Consider the following 13441-nt stretch of genomic DNA (forward strand, 5'->3'; position numbering starts at 1 on the left):
TGCCCTTACCATATGGCGACACTTCTTGGAAGGGGCCGAACTGCCATTCGAAGTGTGTACCGATCACAAGAATCTTGAGGCCCTCAAGGGGGCTAGAAAACTCAATGCCAAACAGGTTCGGTGGGCCCAATTTTTCGCTAAGTTCCGGTTCACTCTCAGACATGTCCCTGGCAAAGAAAATGCCCTAGCCGACGCTTTGTCACGACTTCCCCAGTATCGCAACGATTTCGATCGCCCAGTCGACTCCCTGTTCACTCCCGAGCAGCGAGGGGAAGTTCCTAGCTTAGCCGTCACCACCCGGTCCCAAGCCCGACCACCGGAGACCCCCCCTACACTCAAAGGCATCCCGGAAGCCTTCCAACAGCGACTCCGGGACGCCTCCTTGCAGGAGGAGGAGCATCATCTCCTCCCCACTGGTCTGGAACGTACCAACACTTGGTGGGTGCAAGGGGGGAAACTGTACGTCCCCTCCTCTCTTCGCAAGGAAGTATTGGGACTTGTACATGGTGCCAGGCTAGCGGGTCATTTTGGTTTCATAAAAACGCTTCACCTGGTTCGAAGACAATTCTGGTGGCCCGGTATGAGATCTGATGTAGAGTTGTATGTGCGCAGCTGCCCCACCTGCGCCACAGCCAAGAAACGGATGGGAAAACCCCCAGGGCTTCTCAAACCGCTTGAGAGCCCCTCCCGTCCCTGGGAAGTCATCGCCATGGATTTTATCACCGACCTACCTCCGAGTCGGGGAAAAACGGTTCTTTGGGTTATCACAGACCTCTTTTCCAAACAGGTTCACTTCGTTCCATGTGCAGGCCTTCCTTCAGCCCAGGGCTTAGCTAAACTGTTCATCACACACGTCCTCAGGCTACACTCGATCCCGAGGAAGGTCCTCTCCGACCGGGGGGTCCAGTTTGTTGCCAAATTCTGGCGGGCCTTCCTAAAGTTAATGGGAGTGGAAGAGCAGGGCCTTTCTTCCGCCTATCACCCCCAAACGGATGGTCAAACAGAACGAGTAAATGCGGTGGTAGAATGTTATTTGCGTTGCTATGTAAATTTCCACCAGGACGACTGGGTCGACCTGCTGCCATTTGCCGAATATGCGTATAACAATGCACCTCATTCCTCTACCGGCTTTAGTCCCTTCCAAGTTATATACGGGACGGATTTCGGCCCTTTCGGTTCTGCCCCCGTCTCGCCAGAGCTCCAGTCTACCCCTGACCTTCAGGAGTGGATTCAGGTGGTTAAATCCACCTGGCCATGGTTGCTCAAAAATCTGGAAAGGGCAAAAAGCAAGTACAAGGAACAAGCAGACAAACACCGGTCTCCGGGATGGGAACTCAAGGTGGGGGAGCAAGTCTATCTGTCCACCAAAAACCTCCGCTCTCTTCGCCCCTGCAAAAAACTGAGCGACCGTTATGTGGGACCTTTCCCCATTACCAGAGTAATCAACGAGGTTACTGTGGAACTGGACCTCCCAAAAACTCTGAAAGGAGTCCATCCAGTCTTTCATATAAGCCTCCTCAAACCCTATGTGGCAGCCCCCCAGTTCCACCCCCCTCCCGCACACGAGATTCCTACCGTAGTAGGAGGGGACACCCATTTGGAAATATCCAAGGTTTTAGACTCCAAATGGAAGAAAGGGAAACTGTTTTACTTTGTTCGCTGGAAAAACCTTGGCTCCGCTCATGACGAATGGGTGGCCGCACCCCACATGGCGGCTCCTCGCTTAGTCCGGGAATTCCACCTTGCTTATCCCGATAAGCCTCGTCCTCTCGGGGACCCCGGGGGGGGGCCTTAAGGGGGGCAGAATGTGAGGGTCTCTGTCTTTGTGTCTCTGCTTTCCATCACCTGCTGTATTATCAGTGAACTCGTAAAAGCAGTTCACACCTTCTGGTCTCAGGCGCCAGGCCTGATGGCCCATGTATCTTCCCCCCCCCCCGCTGTTCTTCCTGCCAGTACTCCCTCAGGCCGATGCGGCCTTGGAAGTGTGATAGCCGCCCAGACTTCCTGGGATCTGTCTGATGTTTTGTATTATGCCAAGCTTGTAACTTCCCATAACAATAAGTGTGAACCCCAGTGCCCCAGTGCCCTGGAGTCAATATATTCTGTAAACCCGTATAGCCCCTCACTTGCAACTTTCTACCTGTGCCTGTCTCATCTCCTGAAGGCTTCAATAAATCTATTGTTTCTGTATCAACGTCTGAGCAACTGATTTGGAGAAGCAAACTCAGAGAGGGGGATCTCTCACACCAATGTCCTGAGGAATGAGAGACCAGCTGCCCATGGGAATAGCTTATAGAATCATAGGCCATTTTTGCATAGTAATTAGCAGTGTGTTCCAGGCTGAATTGCCCTGCATATTTTTTTGAATTTGCACACTGAACTGTCATTCTGGAAGTGACTGCGAAGCCAGCGCATACCTGCTTCGCATTACTAAAGAGCCCATTTAACGTGACCTTTGGTGTTGGCCGCAAAGAATCCCCCTCAAGGACCCATGCAAAACAACAGAGGCACGTTAGCTATGCATATGCTAATGGCTATGCAAACAGGAACAAAGGAGCAAACGAGTGGGTGGTGGTGGAATTTCTCCTTTTGTGTCAAGACCGTGAATAGGCATGGGAAATGTTAAAGGCCATGATTTAATCTAATTCAACTGATCAATGTTGAAAGGATGAAGTATTCAATAATTAAAGTATATGTAGTTTATAGAAATGATATAATGAATTAGAAAACATACAGAGGGGATTATATAGATAATAATTTGATAGAGGAGGGGAGAGGGGAAGTCAGAAAAGTCAATACTGATTAGGCTGATTAGTTTGAAATTGTTTTATTTTATGTAACTCTGAAGATGACAATATTGAAATTAAATGACTTAATAAGAAAATTAAAAATTTTTTTTAAAAAAAGACTGAATAGGCATTTTCAAAGTCACATTTTAAAAAAGAGCTTGGAGCGAGCATCAAAATTGACCGTGCAAAAGTGGCCATAGAGTTGGAAGGGGCCATCGAGGCCATCTAGTCCAACCCCCTGCTCAAAGCAGGATCGGCCTAGAGCATCCCCGACGAGTGTTTGTCCAGCCGCTGCTTAAAGACTGCCAGCGAGGGGGGAGCTCACCACCTCCCTGGGTAGCCGATTCCCCTGCTGAGCAACTCTTACTGCAAAAACTTTCTAATGTCCAGCCGGTAGCTTTCCTCCCCGCAGTTTAAACCCACTATTGCAAACTATTGCAAACCCTACCCTCTGCTGCCGACAGGAGCAGCTCCCTGCCCTCCTCTAAGTGACAGCCCTTCAAATGCTTGTGTGTGTGTTAAGTGCCGTCAAGTCGCTTCCGACTCATGGCGACCCTATGAATGAAAGTCCTCCCAAATGTCCTATCTTTGACAGCCTTGCTCGGATCTTGCAAACTGAAGGCTGGGGCTTCCTTTATTAAGTCAATCCATTTTTTGTTGGGGCTTCCTCTTTTCCTGCTGCCCTCCACTTTTCCTAGCACGACTGTCTTTTCCAGTGACCCTTGTCGTCTCATGACGTGACCAAAATACGACAGCCTCAGTTTAGTCATTTTAGCTTCTTGGGTCAGTTCAGGCTTGATTTGATCTAGAACCCACTGATTTGTTTTTTTGGCAGTCCACGGAGTCCGTAACCCTCTCCTCCAACCCCACATTTCAAAGGAATCTATTTTCTTCCTATCAGCTTTCTTCACTGTCCAGCTTTCACCCCCATACATAGTAACAGGGAATACGGTGGCATGAATTAATCTAGTCTTGGTGGCCAGGGACACCTCCTTACACTTCCAAATCTTTTCTAGCTCCTGCATGGCTGCCCTTCCCAGTCTCAATCGCCTTCTGATTCCTTGGCTGCAGTCTCCCTTTGGGTTGATGGTGGAGCCAAGGAATAGAAAGTTTTGAACTGTCAAATTTCCCTTCAAATGCTTAAAGAGAGCAAATCGCATCCTTCCTCTTCTCCAGACGAAACCTCCCCAACTCCCTCTGCCTTGCCTCCCCGGCTTGGTCTGCAGGGCTTGCAACGAGGGAGGAGGTCTCGAGCGGGGCAGGAGCCCGGGGGGACGGGGAAGAGAGGCCTTTCCTGCACCGAGCTTCGGGGTTGACCATTGCATTTTGCTCCCGGGGTGGGGACTACACTTCCCAGGAGCCCCTGCGAGCCGGCAAGCGGCCGGTCTTGCATTTCCTTGACAGCGCGGACAAATTAAGGGGAGGGAGAAAACATCCCACCCACCCCCCTTTTTTCTTCTTCCAAATTTCTAGGGAAACGGTATGGAATTAAGTCGGGGCTCTCCTCTGCCGCGTTTTCCCCACTGGGAGGGAGAGTTTGGCGATTGCAGCTTGCAAGGAATGGTGAGTTTTTAAATCCCCCTCCCACTCACCCACCCACCCAAGAGATCTTGTGCAACAATGGCGGATGGGCGGGGATGACTTGTGGATGCATTGAATGCAGGAGAAACAAAGGAAAAGAGCAGGAAACAGCTGGTGGGAGGGAGGGAGCCTGTGCAGAGCGCGCACACACACACACAGGCTTCCAGAACAAAATTACACACACACACACACACACACACACACAGGCTTCCAGAACAAAATTACACACACACACACACACACACACAGGCTTCCAGAACAAAATTACTTACACACACACACACACACACACACACACACACACACACACAGGCTTCCAGAACAAAATTGCTTGCGTCTTTAACGCAGTTGTATATAAGTTTCATATCACCAACCTGAGTTTATTCTAATTTCTAATGACCCCCCTTTATTTCTTTAAACGTGACATCCGGCCACCCCTTGTAATATAGAAACCTGTCTGCAGCTCGTGGCTCTTTTTCAGCCCCACGTCTTTTGAGATGCGGCTCGAGGAGAGGCTTCATAGACTGCAGTCAGGACAAGAAGCACAAATGCCTAGAAACCTCAAAGAAGCAGCATCTTTGTGTTTAATTGGTGCTTGTAGGTTATCCGGGCTGTGTGGCCGTAGTCTTGGTATTTTCTTTCCTGACGTTTCGCCAGCAGCGGTGGCCGGCATCTTCAGAGGAGGAACACTGAAGGACAGTGTCTCTCAAGTGTCAAGTGGGTAGGAAGAGTAATATATAGTCAGAAGGGGGTTGGGTTAGCTTTGGATTCCACATGTTAATAGATCACTTCAGGATACAATGGTTGCACATTAACATACCACACCCTCATTAGCACATTATCTTGATACTTACAGGACAATGATTAGCACGTTACCTTTGATACATTGCAGGACAATGACTCAGCTCAAACCCAAACCCCTTCTGACTATATATTACTCTTCCTACACCCTTGACACTGAGAGACACTGTCCTTCAGTGTTACTCCTCTGAAGATGCCTGCCACAGCTGCTGGCGAAACGTCAGGAAAGAAAATACCAAGACCACAGTCACACAGCCCGGATAACCTACAAGAACCGATGAACTCTGACCGTGAAAGCCTTTCGACAATATTTTGTGTTCAATGTTCCGAGCCCCACATTTCTCCTTTCCCTTTTCAAAGATCACAGTTTGGTCTGAATATACTTTAGCTGAGTTGGGGAGGAGGGATAGAACAAAGATATGGTGAGTCTATTTAGCCCCACTGGATGCAAGCTTTGGAGTAGCGCAGAACCCCCTTTTCAAGCAAAGATGTTTAAAGAAGAATCATTATGTGAAAATGCCACCTCCGTGTATTGCTAGATTGAAACAGGCAAGGTAGTATTTTCAGAGTCTGATTTTTTTGTTAAATTGCAGCTACTTTGTGTAGTCTATAGGGTTTTTTTCCTGAATGGACTGTCTTCTGGAAATCAGGCCTCTCCCCTAATATTTGCCTTTCAGAGACCCCCGATGTCGTTCAAGGAGGTGGCTGTGTTCTTCACACCTGAGGAGTGGGCTCTGTTGGATCCAGCCCAAAGAACTCTGTACTGGGAAGTCATGCAGGAGAATTACGAGTCTGCTGCTTCTGTGGGTAAGGACCTTAGCCCTTTTATCCTGAACGTGTACGGTGAAGATAGGAAGGAACCTCCTGCAGCTTGAATATCCTCTCCCCTGACAAGATTCCCTCTTACTCTCATTCACCTGGAAAATAGATAGACATTTCAATTTTTCACTCCACACTTCTGGAAAGTCTACTGTCTCACCCTGCAATTTCTCCTTTTCTCACAGTCCTTCTAGTGTTGTGTCTGTTTACAGCTTCGTGCTCATATCAGGACAAGTATCTTGTAGGTAGCGTGAATATTATAAATAGTTTTCCCCTCACAAAGCAGGTTTGGGCATATTCTTTGTGCACAAACGTTTGTGGAATGACTAAATGCCTTCACAACACTTTCTGTTCCCCTTGGAAGGACTTCGGGTTCCTGGGCCATTCCTCGACTTTAAACAGCATCCAGGGGAGATGTTCTTCCTCCAGAGCTCTGAGGAATTGGGACGGTGTGCAGCTGTCCTCATGTCAGGTAAGGATTGGGGAAGTGAAACAACTAAGTCACCATTTTAGGGTATTTCTTAGAATTTTCTTGGGGGAGCCCCACCTGTTCAGTTTTGTCTAATGAAGGACAGAATCCGAGTAAAATGCATCTTGTTTTTATTGTTGGTAGAACTTGCAGAAGAGAAGCCATGTTGGAGCCCATGACAGGAAATGCACAACTCTTCCAAAAACTAGTAACTGCAGGTCTGATTTCTCTCGCCCCCCATGTGATGAGTTCTCCATATCACAACCTTCTGCTGTGCAGAGGGTTTATAGTGGTTAGAGCCCCTGCTTTGCATGCAGAAGGTCCTTGGTTCAGCCTTCAGTATCTCCAGTGTATGGATCTCAGGTAGGAGCGTCCAGAAAAGACCTTTCTCTGCCAGACACCTGGGAGAACCTCTGCCAGTCAGAGTAGGTACTTAGCTAGATGGACCACTGGTCTCACTCACTATAAGACCGATTCCCAAATTCAAATTCTTCCCCTTGCAAGTATAGTAAATACCCACTGACGTTAGATTATTTGAAGTATATATAAGAAAAAAGTGTCTTTTCCTCTTGGTTTGTTCCGTAATTGCAGAAGGATCTTCTGTTCCCAAAGATGACTACCACACTTGCATAGTGAAAGAGGAGCTTGTCCAGGACTCCAAGGAAGCCGAAATGCCATCAGGTACTTCCCCCACCCCCCCGAGCGCCGCAAAGATTCTCCATAGGCTTCCTATACTGGGAAATTTTTCTCTGCCTGATTCTTGGGTCTGACATAGGTCTATTTTAGTCTTTGAGGGGCTTGGACAGAATGTTTTTTTGAGGTAGAGGCTCCAGCATGGTGTAGTGGTTAAGAGCAGTGATTTGGAACGGTGGACTCTGATCTGGAGAACCAGGTTTGATTCCCCACTCCTCCACATGAGCGATGGAGACTAATCTGGTGAACTGGATTTGTTTCCTCACTGTTACACATGAAGCCAGCTGGGTGACCTTGGGCAAGTCACGCTCTCTCAGCCTCACCTACCTCACAGGGTGTCTGTAGTGGGGAGGGGAAGAGAAGGTGATTGTAAGCTGGTTTGATTCTGCCTTAAGTGGTAAAGAAAGTCAGCATATAAAAACCAACTCTTCTTCTTCAAATGTTCAGCTTAGCAGCCCATGGCTCTCCTTACAAGAACCCGTACGTTTGGTAAAGATTGGGTCAGGGTCTCCAATTTTATAGCCCCCATTTTAGTAAACACCCACTAACATTAGTTTATCTGTAGTGTATATAAGAAAAAAAGGTCTCTTGATTTGTTCTGCAATTGCAGAAGGATCTTCTGTTCCCAAAGATGACTTCCGCTCTTGGGTAGTGAAAGAGGAAGAGGAGTTTGTCTGGGATTCAGAGGAAGCCAAACTACCAGCAGGTACTTCCTTGGATGTGTAGAGGGGGACCCGCTAGTGTTGAAAAGTGCTATCCTATGTAATTTCTCACAGGAAAGTCATAGAAACACAGTGCTGGAAGGGACCCCAAAGGTAATCTAATCCAACCCCCCTGTGCAATACAGGAAAATCTTGGACCGTCAGATGCCCTCAGCGCACTCAGTGGGCCCAAGAGGGCTGGGACTTGGAAGCCCCATACTGTTCTGCAGTTCAGGGAATATCTTTCTGGTCATTTGGAAGACCAACAAGGGGCTCTTCTGCCTCCTGCACTTGAATATCCTCCCCTCAACAGGACCATCTCTTACCATCACAACCCTGGAAAACAGACAGGATGTCCCAGCTTTTCACTCCACTCCTCTGAAAAATCTACTGCCTCATCCCAGGATTTCTCCTTTTTTGCATTCCTTCTAGTGTTGTGTCTGTTTACAGCTTGATGTTCATTTCAGGTATCTTGCCGATTTCAGGTATCTTGCCGATAGCCTGAGTATTAGAAATAGCTTTCCCCTCCTAAAGCAGGTGTGGGCATATTCTTGGCATGCAAACATTTATGGAATGACTACATCATTTCATGTTTTGGGTTTTTCCCTGGAAGGACTTTGGGTTCCTGGTCAAGTCCTGGATTCTGAGCTGCATCCAAGGAAGATGTTCTTCCTCCAGAGCTCTGAGGAATCGGGAAGGGGCGCAAGCGCCCTCTTGTCAGGTAAGGATTGGGAGAAGTGAAACAGTGAAGTTGCCATTTCAGGGTATTCCTTAGATTTTTTTTTTCCACGGGAGCTCCACCTGTTCAGTTTTGTCCAATGAAGGACACAATCGGAGTAAAAGATGTCCTGTTTTTATTGTGGCCTTTTTCTTATGTAGGAGCCCCGTGGCGCAGAGTGGTAATCTGCAGTACTGCAGTCCAAGCTCTGCTCACAACCTCAGTTCGATCCCGACGGAAGTTGGTTTCAGGTAGCTGGCTCAAGGTTGGCTCAGCCTTCCATCCTTCCGAGGTTGGTAAAATGAGTACCCAGCTGGCTGGGGGTAAAGGGAAGATGACTGGGGAAGGCAATGGCAAACTACCCCGTAAACATAGTCTGCCTAGTAAACGTCGAGATGTGACATCACCCCATGGGTCACAAATGACCCGGTGCTTGCACAGGGGACTACCTTTACCTTTTTTTTCTTGTGTGCAACTTCCAGAAGAGTAGCCACTTTGGAAACCAACTAGACAGGGCAGCAGATGCTTTTCCAAGAAAGAGCAGCTGCAGCTCTGGTTTCTTCCTCCTTCCTGTGTGTGATAACATCAGGATATCACAGCCTTCTGTGGTATCAAAGGGCCATAGCTCAGCGTTAGAGCCCCTGTTTGGCCTGCAGAAGATCCCAGGCTCAGCCTCTAGCATCTCCGGTGGCTAGATCTCAGGGAGGAGTTTCTGGGAAAGACCTTTCTCTGACTGACACCTGGCAGAACCACTTACATAAGAACATAAGAAAGGCCCTGCTGGATCAGACCAAGGCCCATCAAGTCCAGCAGTCTGTTCGCACAGTGGCCAACCAGGTGCCTCTAGGAAGCCACTAACAAGAAGAGTGCAGCAGCACCATCCTGCCTGTGTTCCACCGCATCCAAAATAATAGGCATGCTCCTCTGATACTAGAGAGAATAGGTATGCAGCATGACCAATATCCATTCTAACTAACAGCCATGAATATCCCTCTCCTCCATGAATATGTCCACTCCCCTCTTAAAGCCCTCCAAGCTGGCAGCCATCACCACATCCTGGGGCAGGGAGTTCCACAATTTAACTATGCGTTGCGTGAAAAAATACTTCCTTTTATCTGTTTTGAGTCTCTCACCCTCCAGCTTTAGCAGATGACCCCGTGTTCTAGTATTATGGGAGAGGGAGAAAAGCTTCTCCCTGTCCACTCTCTCCAAACCATGCATAATTTTATAGACCTCTATCATGTCTCCCCTCAGCCGCCTTCTTTCCAAGCTAAACAGCCCTAAGCGTCTTAAGCGCTCCCCATAGGACAGTTGCTCTAGTCCCCTAATCATTTTGGTTGCTCTTTTTTGCACCTTCTTAAGCTCTGTAATATCCTTTTTTAGGTGTGGTGACCAGAACTGTACACAGTATTCCAAGTGTGGTCTCACCACAGATTTGTACAAGGGCAGTATGATATCAGCAGTTTTATTCTCTATTCCTCGTCTAATTATAGCCAGCATGGAATTTGCCTTTTTTACAGCAGCCGCACACTAGGTTGACATCTTCATTGAGCTATCCACTACCACCCCAAGATCCCTTTCTTGGTCTGTCGCTGCCAGCACAGATCCCATCAGTGTATATGTGAAGTTGGGATTTTTTGTCCCAATATGCATCACTTTACACTTACTCACATTGAATCTCATTTGCCATTTTAATGCCCATTCTTCCAGTATGCAGAGATCCTTCTGGAGCTCTTCACAGTCCGATTTTGTTTTAACCACCCTAAATAATTTGGTGTCATCTGCCAACTTGGCTACTTCACTGTTTAACCCCAACTCCAGGTCATTGATGAACAGGTTGAAAAGCTCCGGTCCCAACACAGATCCCTGAGGCCCCACTGCTCAAATCCCGCCATTGTGAGAACTGACCATTGAACTCACCTAGGTAGACCACTGGTCTGACTCACTATAAGGCAGGCTTACAAATTCAAATTCATTCCCTCATGTAAGTATAGAAAATACTTACCGTATTTTTCCGTGTATAAGACACCCCCATGTATAAGACGACCCCTATTTTTTTGAACCTAAAATTAAGGAAAAAATAGGGGTCGTCTTTTACGTGGGGGTGAAAGAGGCTGGTGGCCCTGGCCGGCCGGTGTCCACATTCAAACCAGTCGCTGCCTACCCCACCCGACAGCTGATGGGAGGTGCCTGCGGCGACCAGTTTGAACGCCTGACGCTGGCCAGGGCCACCAGCCTCTTTCCCCGCTAGCTCTCTTCCCATGGGAAGAGAACAAGTAGGCAGGGAAAGAGGCCGGTCGCCCTGGGCGTCCAGGTCACCCCCCCCCCCCGGTCCACCCGCAGCGACCGGTTTGAACAGCCGGCGGCCAGGGCAACAGGACTCTTCTGCTTGCTTTGTTCCCCACCTGACAGCTGACAGGAACAGAGCAAGCGGCCAAAGAGGCCTGCTGGCATCCGGTGCTCAAACCAGTCGCTGCCCACCCAACAAGGCTGGGTGGGCGGCGACCGGTTTGAACACTGGACACGGGCCGGACAGGGCGACAGGACTCTTCTGCAGTCCCCTCCCTTCCCCGCCCATCAGCTGACAGGCGGGGAAGAGAGGGAGGGGCAGAAGACTCCTGTTGCCCTGTTCAAACTGGCTGCTGATGGGCGGGGCCAGCAGCAGCCGGCTTCTGTGTATAGGATGACCCCCAATTTTGGGGAAATTTTTTAAAGAAAAAAGTGTTGTCTTATACACAGAAAAATATGGTACATTGGAGAGCTCAGGCATTGCATGCAGTAGAGACCACCCATAGAACAGCCTCCGCCTTTATAAGATTTATCAGGGATGCTTTAGGCTGATCCTGCATTGAGCAGGGGGTTGAACTAGATGGACTGCATGGCCCCTCCCAACCCTATGATTCTGTTTCCCAAAAGAGGCCTCTTTTATCCCTGTAGCAATCAGGGTCTTTCAAGGAAAGGTTATTACCCAAATCCTGTATGGCTCCCAGCTCTGTACGTACAAGGAAAGGCACTTACTGGAAGCTGTACAATCTTAAGTTCCTGTAAAAGATTTTTGGAGTTCCCTGATGCATTTCAACTGCCCTTCTCAGACTAGAGGGTGGAGTAATCTCTTTGGAGACATGGATGTGGTTACTGGCATTCACCTACTGGCTCAAACTTATTTTCAATCCTAAGGGTCTAGTGCCCTTGATCCTTACCCACAGATACCACTCAACCTGGCTAACAGCAGTTGAGGAGAAACTCCAGGAGCCAAGTTCTATTGCACCTTGGGCTCCAAAAAGCAAAAGAAAATATTAAATAGTTGCTTTGGGCTCATGCCTTACAATCAGGCGGGGCACAGATACAGAAATATCCAGTTATTTTGCAGCATACCAAATATTTTCAATGAGCAGATTGTCTTAAGTCCCTTGAGATCCCCAAATATCAGAGGATTTTTACACTGTCACGTTTTAATGCTTTACCATCAGCCCTTCTGGAAGGCAGATACCATCATGTCTCGCTTTCTCAGCGACTCCGTCTGTGTAATACTGGGAAAGTAGAGTCCTTAGAATGTGTTCTGCTGTCTTGCCCATTTTATAAAGATATTCGACATCAGTATATAGCTCCAGCTTTGCCAATCATATTGGGAAGATCTGAATAATTTTATGCCTCCTTCTTGCTGATTCTTCCCAGGAGATAATTTATAAAATCACTAAATTTTAATTGTGGGCATGCAACTAAGTCTTAGCAGCTTTGCCTGATTGATGGGGGAGGGCTTTATACTTCTCTGTTGCCCTCTCAATTTATATTTACTGTTTTATATTTACCACATTATATATGTTTACTTTTATTTTTATTCTAACCAATTGTTAATCTTCTGGAGCTGATTTTGTATCAGATAAAACAGATAAAATGAAGTATTTCTTCACACAGCGCATAGTTAAATTGTGGAACTCCCTGCCCCGGGATGTGGTGATGGCTTCCAACTTGGAAGGCTTTAAGAGGGGAGTAGACATGTTCATGGAGGAGAGAGATATTCATGGCTACTAGTGAAAAAGGATACTAATGATGCATACCTATTCTCTCCAGGATCAGAGGAGCATGCTTACTATATTAGGTGCTGTGGAACACAGGCAGGATAATGCTGCTGCAGTCATCTTGTTTGTGGGCTTCCTAGAGGAACCTGGTTGGCCACTGTGTGAACAGACTGCTAGACTTGATTGGTCTGATCCAGCACGGCCTTTCTTATGTTCTTATGTTATCGAAATAAATTTTGATGATGGTGATGAAAATACCCATTAAATTATCTGAAGTGTGTAAAAGGGTTGAAGGAAAGGTCAGTTTCTTGTGATTTGTTCCTAAATTTCAGAAAAAGTTCCTATTCCCAGAGAGGACCGCATCTCTTGCCTAGTGAAAGAGGAAGGGAAGTTTGTCCAGGAGAAAGCAGAGCTGCCAGCAGGTACCTTCATTGTTGTGGGGATCCTCAAGTGTTTGAGAAATGAGATCATACAGATTTCTCCTGCTCTGGGTTTTTGTCTGACTTCCCCCAAATCCATTTGGATACAATCTTCTAGGAAAGTTAGAGCCCAAGGAGGTTTGGGAAACCCCAAATAAGAGCCAAGGAAGACCCAAAAGTTTGGCAAAAGTACTGTGAAGTCATGCCAATGCCAAATTAAAATCCACTATGGTTTGTCCTTGCAACGATAATGTAAGCATAGGATATACCTCTCAAAACTTGATTATGTGCAGTTGTAGATAAGAAAAGTCCAGTATAAATGCTGTGTTCTTACATTTCCCCAGGCATAGGAAGATCCTTGATTCCTAATGGTGGCAACCTCTCTTGCCTAGTGAAAAAGGAAGAGGATTTTGTCCAGGACTTTAAAGAAGT

The 13441-nt window shown here is 47.5% G+C and overlaps 1 protein-coding gene across 1 annotated transcript in view; it reads left to right on the forward strand.

Moving 5' to 3' along the window:
- Window positions 1-5857: 5857 nt before the first annotated feature.
- The window catches only part of LOC130493533 (zinc finger protein 665-like), a 32312-nt gene continuing 24728 nt past the window's right edge, over window positions 5858-13441 (forward strand). Inside the window, exons 1-6 of the mRNA XM_056867299.1 lie at window positions 5858-5978; window positions 6355-6462; window positions 7051-7140; window positions 7763-7858; window positions 8467-8574; window positions 12923-13012. Of these exons, the coding sequence (XP_056723277.1) occupies window positions 5858-5978; window positions 6355-6462; window positions 7051-7140; window positions 7763-7858; window positions 8467-8574; window positions 12923-13012 (613 nt within the window). The remainder of the gene's footprint in view (window positions 5979-6354; window positions 6463-7050; window positions 7141-7762; window positions 7859-8466; window positions 8575-12922; window positions 13013-13441) is intronic.

The sequence above is a fragment of the Euleptes europaea genome, chromosome 1, assembly GCF_029931775.1.
Source record: "Euleptes europaea isolate rEulEur1 chromosome 1, rEulEur1.hap1, whole genome shotgun sequence".
NCBI lineage: Eukaryota > Metazoa > Chordata > Lepidosauria > Squamata > Sphaerodactylidae > Euleptes > Euleptes europaea.